The following is an 18,069-nucleotide window of genomic DNA, read 5'->3' as shown; positions in this document are numbered from 1 at the left end:
TTCCTGGCTCATTGTGTCCTCACATGATTGGCGTGCTGGAAAGTAAGAAAGGAAGGTACGAAGGAAGGAAGGGAGGAAGGAAGGAAGGAAGGAAGGAAGGGAGGAAGGAGAGAGAGAAATAGAGGGAAGGAGAGAAGGCAAGAAGGAGGTAGATCTTTTTCTCTTATAGGCCATAGACCTATCAGATTAGGCCCTCACCCTTATGACCTCATTTAACTTAATTAACTCCTAAAGACCTTACCTCCAGAAACAATCATATTGGCGGGTTAGGGCTTCCACATATGAATTTCAGGGAGGTGGGGGACACAATTCAGTCCATAGCAGCGGTGTTCCAATAAAGTTTCATTTATAAAAACAGGAGGTAGGTTATATTTGGCCCAAAGACCAGTTATTTGCCATCCTGTAGTCTAGAGGAAATTAAACACTTATCAGAAAGTAGACTAGGTGATCTGTCAACATACTTCTAGTTCAAAAGTTTTATGAATCTGTGCTGTTATGGTTAAAGACTAAGCCAAAAGATATATTTACTTTCTGTCATCACTTGATATCATTAAAACAAATGCTCCCTTATATAATTAAACCCCCTCCTTACTGTAAAAATCCTGAACACCAATAAGACTGGGTTTGGGGGGAAATTATTTGGGTATTATTGGCATAACTTAGAGGTTAACTATATAGTTTTTATATGGACTTTCTACATAGACAGTTTCAGACTGTCTTGGCTTGTAACCAAGCTCTGCAGCTTACTAGCTTTATGACCTTGGGCAAGTTACTTCTCTGTGCTTCAGTTTTCTCATTTATCAAATGATAATAATAGAATTTACCTTATAATACTTATAAGTGTTGTGGTGCTTAAATAAGTTAATACATGTTGATAGCATAAAACAGTGCCTAGTTTGTAGGAAGTTCTGGGTAAATGTTATCTATTATTATTTCTTGAAATAAGAGATAGCAAAGGAAGCCAGACAGAATATGATGGGGAAGTCATGTAGTTGTCAAAGATTTAGGGATATTTTAGAAAATCAATACCTTTGGATCAGATTGTAATGTGTGTTTCTGTTTAAAACAGTAAGGATGCTGTAAAGGAAAAATTGAAAGACTTAGTACATCCTTGGTAGGAGAAAAGTATCTTTAACAAACAAGCGTGGTTGTCTTGATATATTTTACCATATCTTAGAAAAACTTGGAGGCTGTGGGTGGGTAAACTACAGAATTGGCTGGATCAGAACAAATTAATTCAGGGCTCATTGAGCAGTGTTCCTAAGAATGAGTCATTTAATAAGTAAAAATAGTTCTTAAGTCCATGATTAGTTTTACTTCTGTGCAATCCAATCTGTCTATACTTTTGGCTGAGGTGAGATGCAGATGATGAGATGTGGTATGACCATCTTTACAATAGGTCTGGTGTGGTTCTACATTTGTAAAGAATGTCAGTTATAAAGTCTTTGGTCATTGATCAGCCTACATGCTTTTCCTTCATTTTCAGCATAGCCATGATTATCAATCCCCTCCTTATTTGTAGGAGAAGGGTCTCTAAGATATTTCTCAGCTGATGACCCTTTCCTGGCCCCTTTTCATAGAGGAAAATGGAAACCACCAAGTAGGAACTTCTTCAATTTCTTGCCATAGATTGTAGAAAGCTAAGTGCATCTGCACCAGTCATGTCCTCCCTTCCTGTGGCAGTAAGGAATGAGAACTTTTGTTGGTGTCTCTGACAGCCTGTCTATCCAGCCCTTTTGGGTACTTCATCCCTGGTTTCTCCTGTGTAACCTAAAAAATATGGGTCTGCTTTTCCACTTTGCTCTCACCCAAAGCCTGCTTTGGCATACAGTCTTATTTTAAAATCCACAGATTCAATTCTGGAGACATTAAACAATGTGAATGTAATGGACGACGGAGGAAGGGGTTATATTATATGCTACTTCAAAATAATATAACATGCTACTTCAACACCCTCCTGAAACATTCTACCCCATTCTCAGACTTCACTCCCCAAGTCTTATTCCCTGGGCAACTGTTTCATATTTCTTTTCTCTTCAGGAGCTTCCTTTTCAGCCTTGCTCCCTTTTCTTCCCCTCCATTCCAAGATTTTCCAAGTGGCACTTTCTATCCTTTTTGCACCAATAGAAATTTCATGTCTCTCTGCTTCTTCTGTTTTTATCTTGCTGTATCATTGTAATTTTTTAAAATGCAGATATGATAGCGTTATCCTTTTTGATGAAAACTCTCCAGTGGGTCCTTATTGATCTAGGGCGAAGTTCCCAAACCCTGCACGTGACCCAGCATGAGCTGGACCGTGCTTACTTCCTCAGTCACACTGATCTCCCTTACCAGTTTCATTATTGCTCAAGTTTTTGTCAATGGCATTGCTCTCCTCACTCATGGCTCTCATAGTGCAGAATAGTTGTCACCCTTTTGGGCTCGGCTAAATACTGCTTTTTCATAAAGACCTTCCCTCACCCTCTATAAGTTAGGTGACCTTCCTTCCTGTGAATGTTTGTTCAGAACAACCTCATATTTCTCCCATCCTGGTATTATCTCACTGTTGTACTTGTCTGTATCCCATAAGACTCTTAACTCATGAGGTCAGGGGCCGTATTTATCCCGGCCATCACTTCGCATAGTGCATGGCACATAAAAATATTTCTTGGTTAAATAATCTACATTTAAAATAACATTTGATCATTGAACAACATGGAGACTAGGGTGCTGACCCCTTGCACAGTTGAAAATTCACATGTAACTTTTTTTTTTTTAAAGTAATCTCTTTGCCCAATGTGGGGCTTGAACTCACAACCCGGAGATCAAGAGTCACATGCTCTACTGACTGAGCCAGCCAGGTGCCCTAGTGACTCCCTTGAAACTTTACTATCAATAGCCTGCTGTTGACCAGAAGTCTTACCAATAACATAGTTGATATTGTTTTTCTTAGTTTATTGTCAGTTGGTTTACATATAACACCCAGTGCTCATCCCAACAAATGCCCTCCTCCGTGCCTTAAAACATATTTTGTATATGGATTATATACTGTACTCTTACAATGTTACCTAACTTGTTTTGTATTTTCAGGCGATGTGATTCCATTATGAGTTTTTTCAAATTGTCACAGATCTCCAAATCATTTTTCAATATATTTATTGAAAACAATCCTCATATAAGTGGACCCATGGAGTTCAAACCAATGTTGTTCAAGGCTCAACTGTGTATCTCTGTTTTTTCACCTTTGGTTAATTCTACTATATCTAAGTTTATACCTTATTATATGCCTTACAAAACTCTGTATTTTTACTTTACTTTATAAAAAGGTATATAATTCTGGTATGTATGGCTGTGAAAATCTATATTTTCATTTGTGATATCATATTTATAATGTTTTTATAACTTATGATTATAACACTTTTAGAATAGAAGTATCTATAAAATCTATAATTTTGGTTATTCTTCAAAATGAATGATAAAAAAACACAAAAAACAAAACTGAGTAAACTCTAAAGATTAAATGAGAATTTGCACTGAACTTTTTATCGTGATAGCACCTATGGAGTGCTTACTAGTTTAGAAGCTGCTTTAGTATTTTCTTCAATGAATCCTGAGGAGTGCAGCGATAATGCTTATTAGCATATTATACACATATATAATATGCGTTTCTTTTTTTTTCTCTCTATGTCTTAGATAACCGTACCCAGGGGTGGAATCTTGAAATAGAGTCTTCTTTTGATGTTGTCAGCCCAAAGCCAATTTCTGGTCAAGTGATTGTAGCCATCCCTAAATTGCAAACACAGCAGACATACAGCATTGAACTTCAACCTGGGGAAAGGATTGTTGAGCTATTTGTGAAAATTAATAAGGTGAATGATGATGCTTTCTCAGAATAACTAGATGAAAAGTGATACTGTTAAAAAATGACTAGAAAGAATAGACTAGCATGAAAGAAAAATGTTCTTTTCCAGTTTTTCCTTCACTTTTTACATGTCATATATTTTTGTGTATGTTATGAGCTAAGGAATGATTTTTCCAAATTTTGGGATTAAAAAAATGGAGAATATGTGATTTGACATCCTTTTCTCTCAAGAAGTCAGGTGTGTTGTGTTTTCGTTTTTCTGCACTGGTTTATGGTATCCTAAATCCAAAATATATTCTAAGCATTATATTCAAACACAGTCATTTATAATGACTGGTACTTGTAAATTATTTTGTATATTGGTGCTTATTTTACAAGCAGAATTCTAATTCTAAATTCATGATCTTTCACTGGTAAAAGTGGGCTGGATTTTTCCTTTTCTTTATTGTTTTTTAAATGTTTTTTATTTATTTCTAGGAGAGAGAGAGAGAGAGACAGCATGAGCAGGGGAGGGTCAGAGAGAGAGGGAGTCACAGACTGAAACAGGCTCCAGGCTCTGAGCTGGCAGTCAGGACAGAGCCTGACGTGGGGCTCGAACCCACGAACTGCGAGATCATGACCTAAGCGATAGTCGGACGCTTAACCGACTAAGCCACCCAGGCACCCCTCTTTTTCCTTTTATTATTACCCGAATTGATCATTGTGAACTGAACGGGATGGAGTAAATCAACATTCAGTGACTGTTGGGATGCAGTAAGAACTCAAAACAGTTTCTAGTTCTGGGCTTCACAGGAGAGTCAACCTCAAAGTCCAGTTCTAAATGTTAAGAATACAGAATAAAAGTGAGTTTCAGTATTAGAAATGGAAAGAATTGCTTTTTTGAAAACCCATGTTATTCTGTTCTTTCTTTTCCCTTTTGGTATGTTAATCCATGCTAAATACCTAGCATGTTGATTAAAAAAAATTTTGTTTAATGTTTATTTATTTTTGAGAGAGAGAGAGTGAGTGGGGAAGGGCAGAGAGAGAGGGGGGACATAGAATCTGAAGCAATCTCCAGGCTCTGAGCTGTCAGCACAGAGCCTGATAGGGGATTTGAACTCATGAACTATGAGCTCTGGACCTGAGCCAAAGTCAGACAACCGACTGAGCCACCCAGGCGCTCCTAGCATGTTGATTTTTAAGTATTTTCTATGGATTGGTATAATTTGGCAAAATAGAGAACTTAGAGTTTCTGTGCTTGACTCTATAAGACATTGATATAATGCTCTGAATGACTATATTATGTTGCTGAAAATATGCCACAGTTTACTTGGAATGACTTAAATTGTTTCTTGAAAGAATGCTACTGTAGAAACTTGGTGGCCTCATGGACATGGAAACCAGACTGGATACAATATGACAATTCTTTTTAAATTCGATGGAGGCTTAAGTTTTGAAAAATCAGCTAAGGTAAGCAAATACATTAAAATGTTTTGTAAAGAAAAATTGTATTTCTTGTTAAAATAACAATACAAATCTTTGTAGGAAAAGAAGAAACCAGCAAAACTCCTATAACCTCATCACTCAGAGACAGTCACTAGTAACAATTATATGCATTCCAGAACTTCTGTGTGTATATTTATATATTTATAAATGAATTAGACTTTAAATATTATTTTAATATAAATATTATATAATATATAATGTATAATGTAAATATTCGACTGTATTTTTAAATTGTACGTTATATCAAAGTAATACCTATGTATTATTTTAATTTTTTAAAACTTTTTTAATGTTTATTTTTTGAGAGATGGAAAGAGACAGAGCACGAAGAGGGAGGGGTAGAGAGAGAGGGAGACACAGAATCTGAAGCAGCTCCGGGCTCTGAGCTCTCGGCACAGAGCCTGACGTGGGGCTCAAACTCAGGAACTGCAAGGTCATGACCTCAGCCGAAATTGGACACTTAACTGACTGGGCCACCCAGGTGCCTTGCATATTTATAATTTTAAAGCTCAGATATTACCAGAAAGTAATAGAATCCCTTGCCCAATCCTTTCCTATTTCTATCCGTATTTTCTCTTCCTCAGAATCAATCATTTTTAACTTTTACTTACTTCTTCTGTTTATCTTCATTTTCCCAAATAACATGCTTCTACTGGTGTTTTCTAATTTTTCAGTGTGATGCATTGTCTGCTGACTTCAAACCTAGGGCAAGAGGATATTTCTCTCCTACCTGATTCTCTCTGATGGTCCCTGTTTGGCCCCCAACATACGCATTTTTGCCTCCTTCTGCCCTCCCAGTATTGTCCAATGGCCATTTTTGTTAACTCAGTATTCACTGTTTACATTGCTATATTATGAAACTACTACTCAAAGCTGACTCACATGGTATGCTGAAATCATATTTCCTTTCTTGTGCAACTTTCTATAATTCTTTAGGGTTAACAATTGCTTCATGTTACCAGTTGCTTTGTTTTTCCTTTATCTTCCTCTAAATCCTGTACAAACTCTGACATATTTGAAATGTCTTTTAAATTTAGTCACACTCACTAGATGTTCTAGCCATTGTTTGTTGTTACTATTATTATTCTTTTAATTTTGGCTATCTCTCAAAACTCTATCTCCTAAAGCCATTTTATTCATCTCCCTGATCTTGCTTGGTTACTGTCTAGAACTTCTACTTAGATATTAACCTAGAACTTCCTTTTATTATTAATCTTGGAATTTTCTTCATCCGTCTTCTAGGAATTCTAAGTATTCCCTTCATCTTTTGTCTAGATTAAATATGGAACTCTGTTTCTTTGGACCCATGTTTTTCTTCTTTTTTAATTTGACCTTCTACTTTTGCTGATACATTTTCTCCAATAGATTCCTGAGAATGGGTGTGTAGGAGATAACATTTTTGAGAACTTGTAAACATGCAAATACATAAAGTCTGCCTTCACAGTTACTTGATAATTTGGCTGTGTATGGAAGTCTAGGTTGGAAATCATTTTCCTTCAGAATCTTGAAGACATTTCTTCATTATCGTTTAACTTCTAGTATTTTTGTTTTAAAATGTAATTGCATTCTAATTTTTATTTTCTTGTATGGGATTATTTTTTTTTGCTTCTGGAAGCTTTTAGGGTTTCTTTGTCTCTGATAATCTAAAATTTGAAAATGAGTGGATTTTGTTATTGTTGTTGTTGTGCTAATTATCCTTGTGGGCATTTCCAATCTAGAAACTCAACCTAGAAATTTTCTTTTATTATGTCTTTTATAATTCTTCATTCATTATCTTTATTTATTTATTTATTTATTTTTGGTACAACTGTTAATCAGATATTGGACCTCTTGGACTGAGCCATAATCTTAGATTTGCCCTTCTACATTCCATCTTGTCTTTTTATTTGGTCATCTAGGGATTTACTTGATTTTATCTTTAGTTTTTAAAATTAGATACTTTATTTTTGTTATCACTTTAAAAATTTCTAAAAAGATTTTTCAGTTTTAAATTGCATCCTATTTTTATTTTGTAATTGTAATATCTTTTCATTTCTCTTAGAATATTAATTATTACTATAAGTATTTTTGAAGTTTTCTCTGCATTGTTTTGTTTTCCATATTTCTTTATTTTTGTTATTTGTTTTGGTCTCTGTCTTGGCGTTCATTCATTCTGAAGATTAAGTCACAAAAATGCAGATGAGAAATCCTGTATGAGGTTCAATATTCATTACACAGGTGGAAACCCAGCTTTGTCATGTAGTGATGCCCATGTCAGTAGCTATAGATTGTGTGTGTGTGTGTGTGTGTGTGTAGCTTTGCCAGTGAGGACATTCTCCACTCTCTTGCCTGGGGAATATAAGATTGGTTGTTACCATTCAGGGAGTCTAGTGGCAGAAGGGGACTAAAATTCTGACCATTGAGCATACAGTTTCATTCATTTCCCCTTTTGCAGTGTGCTTCATATCCTCAAACCTCTCTGATTCTGAAAGGCAAAATGATAAGTGAGCCTCAGCATCCCTTTTCCAAAGCAGTGTACTTGAGTTCTGCTTTTAGAATTAAAACATCTTAGTGGCTCTTGGGTGGCTTGGTCGGTTAACCATCTGACTCTTGGTTTCAGCTCAGGTCATGATCTCATGGTTGTGAGATACAGTCTCACATTAGGATCCTCGCTGCAGAGCCTGCTTAAGATTCTCTCTTTCCTCTCTGCCCCTCCTCCACTCACACTGTCTCCCTCCTCTCTCTCTCTCTCTAAAATAAAAAAACAAACAACAAAACATCTTATATAGGTCATTGTACATACATTATATATACATGTATATTATGCCATATATATATGAGTGTATATGGAAAGACATATATATGATATGTCATATCACTTTAAAAATTCCAAAATTGAGTCAAGATTGAGACTGGAGCTATCTAGAGAGGACAGTGGGGAAAAATAGCCCTTTACAATCAAATTGCAATCAAAGTACCTCTAGAGAAATCTTGCCCACCCCCATCTGTCAGGGACCATTATTAAAAAAACACAATAAAAATGTCTCTCCCTGAAGGCCTAACTATCTGTTTTGTTTCTAAATCTGTGAATAAGCCTTATGGTAACCTCAGCTAGAGGATATTGAGAAGAAAATTTGACTTTAAAGAAATGACTAGGTCCTGCCTGGTTTGGGGCACAGCACTAAGGACTGGAAAGAACTACACTTTGGTATTTATTAGCTGTAGGCTACTTATTTAGTCCTTTAAATGCCATTTCCTCATATGTAAAATGGGACAGTGAAGATGAAGTACCTTGGATCTGGCTTATAATAGTGTATAGTTAGTAGGAACAATCTTAATCCCCTTCATAGGTTTCCTCCTCCCGCCAACATTAACCCTTTGCTGTTTGCAGTTGGCTGGGGCTAAGCTCTGGTGTCATCTCTCACTTTTGGTGTTACCTCTCCTTTGGGCCAGACACCATGCTGAATTTGAAAATATTCCCTTTAGAGACTCATTATCTATTTTTCCTTTATTTAATCCTGCTCTATGTTTCTGAGACATTGTGATGTGTGTGTGTGTGTGTGTGTGTGTGTGTGTGTGTGTATTCATTGTGTGTATACAGGAAGAATGTCCTGGAGCTGTCTAAAGGGCCAAAATATTGACTCTTATTCTAACCCTCTTGGTAAAAGATGTCTGCTCTCTCAAATGCTGTGTGTTATTTTCATGGGAGTGTAAAAAATAATGAAACATTTGAAATTGCCTCAGAGAAGGAAAAGGAATTCTGTGTTTTGTGGGAAATAATTCTTTTCATTCAGTCTGGTATGGTTGCATTATTGTTTATTACATTTTAATGATGCCACCTTTTGAAGTGACCAGCAACAGGAGTGAAGGAAGATGTGTTCCCGCATACCTTGTGTTAATGTGCATCTGTGAAGTGTCCCCTTTGGTTGTGGCTGCAATAGAGTTTGTAATTTTTAAGACCCATTCATTCACTAACAACTTCGGGAGCATCTACTGTGTTTCAGCCACTTTGCTAGGCTCTGGTAATAGAACAATGAATAAGACATTTCTCTGAAACCTTAATAAAGCTAATAATTTGGTTGGGAAATTAAATAATTAAGCAAGCAATTATAATAAAGTGTCATAAGGACTCTAGAGAAATACAGAGTACTGTAGAAGCACAGAGCAGGATCATTCTGGGAAGATTCCCAGAGAAAGTAATATCTATGGTCTAAGGGATGAATAGAATTTGACCAAGCAATGTGGCAAAGAGGCAGAGGGACAAGAATATGTCAGGGCCCAGGGACCCAAATGAATATTGTGTGTTTTTGGAGGTCAAAGTCATTTCAGTGTGGCTACATTTGAGTTTAAAGAGATGGTATCTTAAAGGTAGGCTAGGGCAAGACCAAACAGGGCCTAGTAAGCCATGTGAAGGAACTGGGCTGCCTTCAGGGCATGGTATCTTAAAGGTAGGCTAGGGCAAGATCATACAGGGTTTAGTAAGCCATGTGAAGGAATTGGGCTGCCTCCAGGGCAGTGCGAAATCTCTGAAGGGTTTTAAGGAAAGAGCCATGATATTTGTTGTACAAAGATTATGCAGATCAGATTGGAAGAATGACAAGAATGAGGAGCCAGTTAGAAGGCTGTGGTGGTGACCCAGGCACAAGATGATGATTGCTTAGTCTGCAGAATTGCTGAGGAAATAGGTTTGAGAGAGATTTAGGAGTTAATACCATCAGACTTGTTGATGTGGGGATGGGAAAGAAGAATGAATTAAGAATGGTTCTTGGGGGAGCCTGGGTGGCTTAGTCGGTTAAGCATCTGACTTAGGCTCAGGTCATGGTCTCACAGTCTGTGAACTCGAGCCCTGCATGGGGCTCTGTTCTGACAGCTCAGAGCCTGGAGCCTGCTTCAGATTCTGTGTCTCCCTCTCTCTCTCTCTTTGCCCCTCCCCCACTCACACTCTGTCTCTCTTGCTCTCAAAAATAAATAAAAACATTAAATTTTTTTTTAGAAGAATGGTTCTAGGTGCTCAGTTGGTTAAGTTCCTGACTCTTGATATTCACTTAGGTCATGATCTCACAGTTTGGGCTCTGTACTGATAGCATGGAACCTGCTTTGGATTCTCTCTCTCTCTCTCTCTCTCTCTCTTCCCCCATCTCTCTGTCTTTCTCTGTCTCTCCCAAAATAAATACAGTTTTAAAAAAATAAAGAATGGTTCTTAAGTTGTTGATTTGGGGCACTGAAAAGGTTGTATTTATCTTCCTTGAACTCAATTAGTCATAAAGAAGAGCAGGTTTGAAGGATGGAATGGAGTGGAAAGTATTTCTGTGTTAGATGTGTTTTGTATGGAGTGATTGAGAGATAGCCAAGGAGTAATATTTGATGGGCATTTCATAATATAGGTCTGAAGCTTAGGAATTAGATGTGGATTAAAGACAGAGATGTGTAAGTCAACAGAATAAGTTCATTTTAGCCATGGGAGGGGATGAGCTACTCGGGGACTGCATGGGGAGAAGTGTGAAGACAAAACCCCAGGAATCATAATAATTAAATAGGGGAGGAGGAAAAAAAGCCCATAAAGGAATTGAAGAAGAAATGACTGAAAAATTAGAAGCAAAACCAGTTGAGTGGGGAATCACAGAAGCCAGAGGAAGAAAGTATGTCCAGAGAGTGTCAAATGCTGTAAGGAACTCAAGTTGGAAAAGGAGGGAGAAATATCCTTTGGAGTTGGTAATAAGGAAATGANCCACAAGCCTCAACCAGAATGGAAGTCAGATTGTGGTGAGTCAAAAAATGACTGAAGGTGAGGAAGTAGAGCGGGTGAGTATAGATGAGTCTTAGAAATGGTATGGGATCTGGAAAACAGTATGACGGTTCCTCAAAAAATTAAAAATACAACTACCCTGTGACCCAGCAATTGCACTACTAGGTATTTATCCAAGGGATACAGGTGTGCTGTTTTGAAGGGGCACATACACCACAATGTTTATAGCAGCACTACCTACAATAGCCAAAGTATGGAAAGAGCCCGAATGTCTATTAATGGTAAGAAATAATGAATGGATGCTAAAACTTAGAGTGAAAGTGGCATGAAATATGGGATATGTATATAGTCTCAAAGCATCTCTCAACAAAATACTTGTAACTGTAACAGAGAAGAAAATACAGCATTTTGATTTAGTGATTAAGGCTTTCACAACCAACAGGACAAAGTGACATGGTGTCCACCCAGCAAGCTGCAGTAAGAAGAATACAGCATCACTTCTGTAACAGTCCTGCCAAAGCAGATCGCCTGGATGTAATCGTGAGGAAGCGTCAGGCAATCCCAAATTGAACTCTATTAGCTAACACCTTCAAATATACTTTAATCTACTGTAATCTTAAAGAGTGTCAAGGACAGACTGAGGAACTATCCCACATTGAAAGAGACTATAGAGATGTCACAGTTGGGTGCAGCCCCTGATCTTTTTTGCTATAAACGGTGCACTGGGGCAATGGACAGAACTTGAATGAGGTCTCTGGGTGAAGGGTATTCAGTTCTTTGTACTGTCATTGCAACTCTCCTGTAAGATCAAATGTTGCAACATAAAAAAGAACGACCTTAAGAGAATGAAGAGCAATGGCAACACAGTCTTGGTGGGAAGGAGCCAGTGGATAAGTCAAGACTGAAAACAGTTCAAAACCAGAGAGATGGTTGAGAGGGCAAGGTCTCTGATAAAGTGGTAGGGGAAGATGGCGTCACCACCCTAGTGGATGGATTCACTGGGGAAGCGGGCTCTGTGTTTGTTGTCATAGAGTTAAAGATAAAATGACATGTAGAATAAAGGATGGAGCTTGAAGATGGAAGTAATCTTCAAGGACCACTTAAAGTATAGTTCCTTTCGGTGGGAATGGCAAACACTTCTTTTAGCGGACTTTAGAGAGGAAAAAGTGAACCTGAGAAAGAAAAGTTAGGAAGTTCTCGTCAGGTAACTCTATTCTTTCCTGGGAACTAGGATGTAATATCTCTTGAGAGTAATGAGATGCAAGGTAGAAATTTGAAGGAAATGAAGTCTTGAGATAGCTACTGTGGAGAAAAGGCTAGAAAGGGCTAGGGCAGCATGGCAGAATTCTGGGGTAGCATTGAGGGCCCAGCCGAGATTGAAAACTGTGAATCTCTTTATCTGAGAGTCAGAATACGTTCACTTTGAATAAACTATTGATTTCTGGTTGTGGCATGTTAGGCTCGTTTGGTGGTGTTTTACAAGGTGTTACAGGTACGTGGTTTGGTTTGAAATGATATTCTGGACCTTTTGTCTACCCTGCATGGACACATGCTAATTAAATCCCTTGTCTTTGAGCAAGACTTTAAACTTTGAGGTGAAGCTTGGGTCCCAAACTAGGTATCTTTCTCTGCTATGGTTTTTGAAATTATCTTATTTCTAGAATGTTTTAGGACCAATAATTCTATGTCGTATAGGAGTCTCTTTTTTTAAATCTTTATTTATTTTTGAGAGAGAGAGAGAGAGAGAGTAAGCGCACAAGCAGGGAGGGAGAGAGAGAGAGGGAGACACAGAATCTCAAGCAGACTCCAGGCTGACAGCATAGAGCCCAGTGTGGGGCTAGAACCCACAAACTGTAAGATCATGACCTGAGCTGAAGTTGGACGCTTAGCCAGTTGAGCCACCCAGGAGCCCCTATGTCATGTAGGAGTCTCAGGGTACTATTTTATTTAGCCTGTTAAAACCTTACTATAACATTTTATTCAGTTGTATTCTGCTCATTAGAAGGCTCTAAAGATAGTCACGAAGTTCATTAAAGGAAAAAGGTCATTAAAGGTAAAGGAATAATATAATTTAACTCAGAGTGCTGGGACACATTTGCTAATTTGTATCTTGTTATTTATAAAAGTTTCATTCAGGGTAATAGGATAGAGGTAGAGTAGGAAGTGAGCTTAAAGTAGAGCACGTGAGACCAAGGTCACCTACAGGGGGGGCTATATGGTGGTCAAGGCTTTGCACACTAGAATGGGCAACTGAGGAACAAACACCTCAGGTTCCATTTGTAGTGGGGACTTTGAAGAGTATTTATGTCCTACCTAATATGTGTTAAAGGCATAATAAGTATTTTTGAAAGACTACTATGGTTTACTTTTCTGGAAAAATAGGGAATCAATTAGCTGATATTGCTCTTTAGTGTAATTTACAGTAAAAGCTTGGATTGTGAGTAACTTGTTCTGCAAGTGTTCCCCAGGACAAGAAAACATTTCTAATAAATTTTAACTTGATAACTGAGCAATACCTTGCAATATGCGTAGTACATGACATGATCACGTTCTTGAAATTCACTTTGATATACGAGTGTTTTGGATTACGACCATGTTTCCAGAATGAATTATGCTTGCAAACCAAGGTTTTACTGTGTTTCATAAGATTCTCCCATGTATTCCCCCCAAAACTAAATCTTCTTGCTAAAAGCAGCAGAGGTAGTTGTTTGTATTTCACCTGGCATCAAGATTCTCCAATTAAATTATTGTAGGGAAATAGAAAAATTAATATAATAATACATATTCCACAAGTAGAAATTACATCGCACAGTTCCCAAGCAAGAAGTGGTAAATGATTGCCTTTAGCTATTACAGTTAGAAAAATAATGGAACTTTATTCCTCTCTCTTCTTTTTTCAAAATTTCCTTTGTTCTTTGCTACAGGGCAGAAGGAGAGCACAATGCCAGTGAGATTTTTTCCCCCTTTTCTTTTTAAGTGCTGCTCTTGGCTCTCTAAAGACCTTAAAAGCATAGCCAAAGAATAGGGAAATCAGAATAATCATGCTATATTTCTGACCACTCTGTACTTCTGATCATACAGGGAGTTCACAGAGATTGTCATGTGTGTCTTCTGTATGTCCTCTGTTTCCTATGGCAGCCATAACAAATGGAATGGCTTAGAACAAAAATAACTTACTTTCTCAGAATCCTGGAGGCTAGAAGCCCAAAATCAAGGTGTTGGCAGGCCGTGTTCCTTCTGTGCCTCTTCCGGCTTATGGTGGTTGTGGGTATTCCTTGACATTTCTTGACTCGTAGATTGGTTACTTTAGTCTCTGCCTCTGCCATCATATGGCCTTCTCTCCACGTGTGTCTCTGCTTTACTTACATAGATGCTAGCCATTGGATTAGGGCCCATCCTAATCCAGTAAAATTTTATTTTAATAACTAATTATATCTGTAAAGACTCTAATTCCAAATAAGGTCATATCCTGAGTTTCTGAGTGACACTGGTGAGTGACAAGGAATTTTCAAGGACACTGGTCATCTCAGTCCATTTCCCTTTTGTCTTTCTTCCTGTCAAATTTTATTTTATTTTTTAATGTTTATTTATTTATTATTTTATTTTATTTTTTATTTTATTTTTTAAATTTATTTTTATTTATTTATTTTGACAAATAGTTTATTGTCAAATTNTATGGTTTTTATCTTTTCTTTTATTGATATGATGTATCACATTGATTGATTTGCGAATGTTGAACCAGCCCTGTAACCCAGGAATGAATCCCACTTGATCTTGGTGGATGATTCTTTTTATGTGCTGCTGGATTCGATTTGCAAGGATCTTGTTGAGGATTTTTGCATGTGTATTCATCAAGGATATTGGCCTGTAGTTCTCTTTTTTTGCTGGATCTCTGTCTGGCTTGGGAATCAGAGTGATGCTGGCTTCATAAAGTGAGTCCGGGATCTTCCCGTCAAGTTTTAATTAAACATTTCCAAAATAGTTATGGGCAGTGGCTTACCCAGTCTGAGCAATAGGAGCAGTTAGCCCTGTTAACTAAATGCAGGCAGTTAAGTGGGAGCACTGTGTGCAGACTACCGATTGGCCTATATTTTATTATTAGTATGTCTGGCAATTCTATACAATGTTGTGATTAAATACTCCTCCCTACAAAATCTTTTGTTGGTCTGAGTTTTACCCATCTGTGTGATTATTCTTGAGTTTCAATAACATTTATGTATGCTCAATTTAGCACATTTTTATTATTAATCCTTTAATAAATGTTATATTTTACATGGAAGTAAATTTGGAGAACTCTTAGTTAGATAGTTTTTCCAGGCTTATGGAGACTCAGCTGCATACAGTCATTTTGAAAGTTAAGTTTATATGAGTTTAAAATAGTTTTGGACATAGTTTGCATCCCCAGTCCGTGTCTTACTACATATTCTTGCTTTTAGAAGCAGATTAGAAAAAACAATAGCATAGTGGTTATAAAAAAGAAGAAAATCAACATGAGTTACTTTAGTGTGACCTCCTGGGAGTTTTATTTTTATGCTTAAAGTTGTGAATAGAAATAATTGATAAGCTGAACTTTATTAAAATTAAAAACTTCCGCTCTGCCAAAGATAATATCAGGAGAATGAGAAGGCAAGCCACAGATGGGAGAAAATAGTTGTAAAAGACATATCTTGTTAAATGAAATACAGGAAAGGGGTGCCTGAGTGGCTCAGTCGGTTAATCATCCAACTCTTGATTTCAGCTCAGGTCATGATCTCACAGTTCATGGATTTGAGCCCTGCATCGGGCTCTGCACTGACAGTGCAAATCCTGCTTGGGATTCTCTCTCTCTCTCTCTCTCTCTGTCTGTCTCCTCTCTTCTTCTCTCCTGCTTGCACATGTGTGTGCTCTGTCTCTTTCTCTCAAAAATTAAATAAGTGAACTTAAAAAATATATCCAGGTAGAACTCTTAAAACCCAATATTAAGAAAATAACTCAATTAAAAAATGGGCCAAAGACCTTAACAGAAACCTCACCAATGAGGAGATACAGATGACAAATAAGCACATGAAAAGTCATTCACGTCACATGTCATCAGGAAATGAAAATTAAAACAAGATGGCACCACATACTTATTAAAATGGCCAAAACCTGGCACTCTGACAATTCTAAATGCTGGCGAGGATGTGAAGCAACAGGAACTCTCATTCACTGCTGGTGAGAATGCAGAATGGTACAGCCAGTCACTTCGGAACACAGTCGGGTAGTTTCTTACAAAACTACACATACTCCTACCATACGATCCAGCAACTGATGTGCTCAGTATTTACCCAAATGAGCGAAAACTTACGTCCACACAAAATCTGCACATAACTGTTTACAGCAGCTTTATTCCTAATTGCCAACAATTGGAAGCAGCCAAGATGTCCTTCAGTAAGTGAAGTGATAAATAAACCTGGTGAATCCAGACAGTGGAATATTAGTCAGTGCTGAAAAGAAATGAGCTCTTAAGCCCTGAAAAGACTGGAGGAAGCTTAAATGATGACTACTAATTAAGTAAGCCAGGCTGAAAAGACTACATATGGTCTGACTCCCAAGTATATGACATTCTGGAAAAGACAAAACTATGGAGGCGGTATGAAGATAAGTGGTTCTAGGGGCTATTAGAGGAGAGACCAATGAATAGGTAGAATGTACTGGAGTTTGAGGGCAGTGAAACTACTCTGTTGTGTGATCCCAGAATGGTACATTCATGGCAAGTTACACATTTGTCCAAACCAATGTAACACACCGCAAGTGAAGTATAATGGAAGCTGGTTTTTGGGTGATGATGATGTGTCAACATAGGTTCATCAGTTGTAACAAATGTAGCACTGTAGTGGGGCATGTTGGTGATGGGGGAGGCCATGCACTGTGGGGAAAAGGGGTATATGGGAAGTTTCTGTACCTTCCCCTCAATTTTGCTGTGAATCTTAACTGCTCTAAAAAAATAACATCTGGGGGTGCCAGAGTGGCTCAGTTGGTTGAGCATCCGACTTCGACTTGGGTTGTGATCTCCTGGTTTGTGGGTTTGAGCACTGCATAGGGTCCTGTGCTGACAGCTCAGAGCCTGGAGCCTGCTTCAGATTCTGTGTCTCCCTCTCTCTGCTCCTCCCCCATTCATGCCCTCTCTTACCCTTGCTCTCAAAAATAAATAAACATTAAAAAATTTTTTTTAAATTACGTCTGTTAAAAAAACATAAATAGAGGAAAGTGTGAACTGTGATGTGCAATATGTAACACTTTGCTAAGTGCTTATTTGAATTCATATATGAAATATTTTACTAATTTTAATATCTCTGGAATTGAAATTCTTTGTTGTTTTAAAACTAAAGAAAGAATCAAAGTGCAACATGACACCAGTGGTATGCTTTAGTAGTGGCAGATATTAAAAAAGAAAACCCACACACCTTGGATTTATCGTTGATAGCACTTCAGATGTTTCATAAAAATTAAATATGTAAGTTAATCAGATTTGCTGGATAAAAGGTGGTAAGCATTGGAATAAAGAACTCATTCTTCTATTTCTGGAAAGACTATAGCTGAAAGCCCGGAAGATATCTTGAAACAACGGGATGGTTGTCTCATAAACCTCTGTTGTGATCAGCAGTAGAAGAGTGCTGCCTATCTGGCCGGCATTCACAGTAGAATTCATGCGAAAATCAAAGAGATTAATCTCAAATTTTATTTCTGTCTTCTGGAAATCATTCTTTCAACCTTGTGGAATTTTCTTTTTTGGAAAGGTTTCTTCATGTGTGATGCTTTCTGAAACTTTGGAAAAATTTTATTCATTCTTTTTAATCTCACCTCATTGTTGGAAAAAGCTACAGAAAGTCTTTTGTAGACAAGATGGAATACTCATTATGAAGCGAGGGCACAATATTTTGAAAAGTTGATCTCAACTTGGAAGTACTGTTTGATACAAAGAAATATGGACAAATGAGAAACAGCTCAGATTATGTCCTTGGCTACTGCAGTTTTTCCCTTTTCAATGATCTCCGCC

The 18,069-nt window shown here is 37.5% G+C and overlaps 1 protein-coding gene across 3 annotated transcripts in view; it reads left to right on the top strand.

Annotated features, from left to right (window-relative positions):
* MANBA (mannosidase beta) overlaps nucleotides 1-18,069 on the top strand; it is a 128,424-nt gene that overhangs the window by 38,244 nt on the left and 72,111 nt on the right. For 2 of the 3 annotated variants that reach the window (XM_077755754.1, XM_077755752.1), the window contains exons 6-7: nucleotides 3,673-3,848; nucleotides 5,180-5,290. In XM_077755754.1, the coding sequence (XP_077611880.1) occupies nucleotides 3,673-3,848; nucleotides 5,180-5,290 (287 nt within the window). The remainder of the gene's footprint in view (nucleotides 1-3,672; nucleotides 3,849-5,179; nucleotides 5,291-18,069) is intronic. The other variant, XM_077755755.1, reaches the window with a different exon arrangement.

This window comes from Crocuta crocuta, unplaced genomic scaffold (assembly GCF_008692635.1).
Source record: "Crocuta crocuta isolate KB4526 unplaced genomic scaffold, BGI_CrCroc_1.0 scaffold92, whole genome shotgun sequence".
NCBI lineage: Eukaryota > Metazoa > Chordata > Mammalia > Carnivora > Hyaenidae > Crocuta > Crocuta crocuta.
Note: the sequence above shows the minus strand (reverse complement) of the source record. Positions and strands in the feature narration are given on the sequence as shown.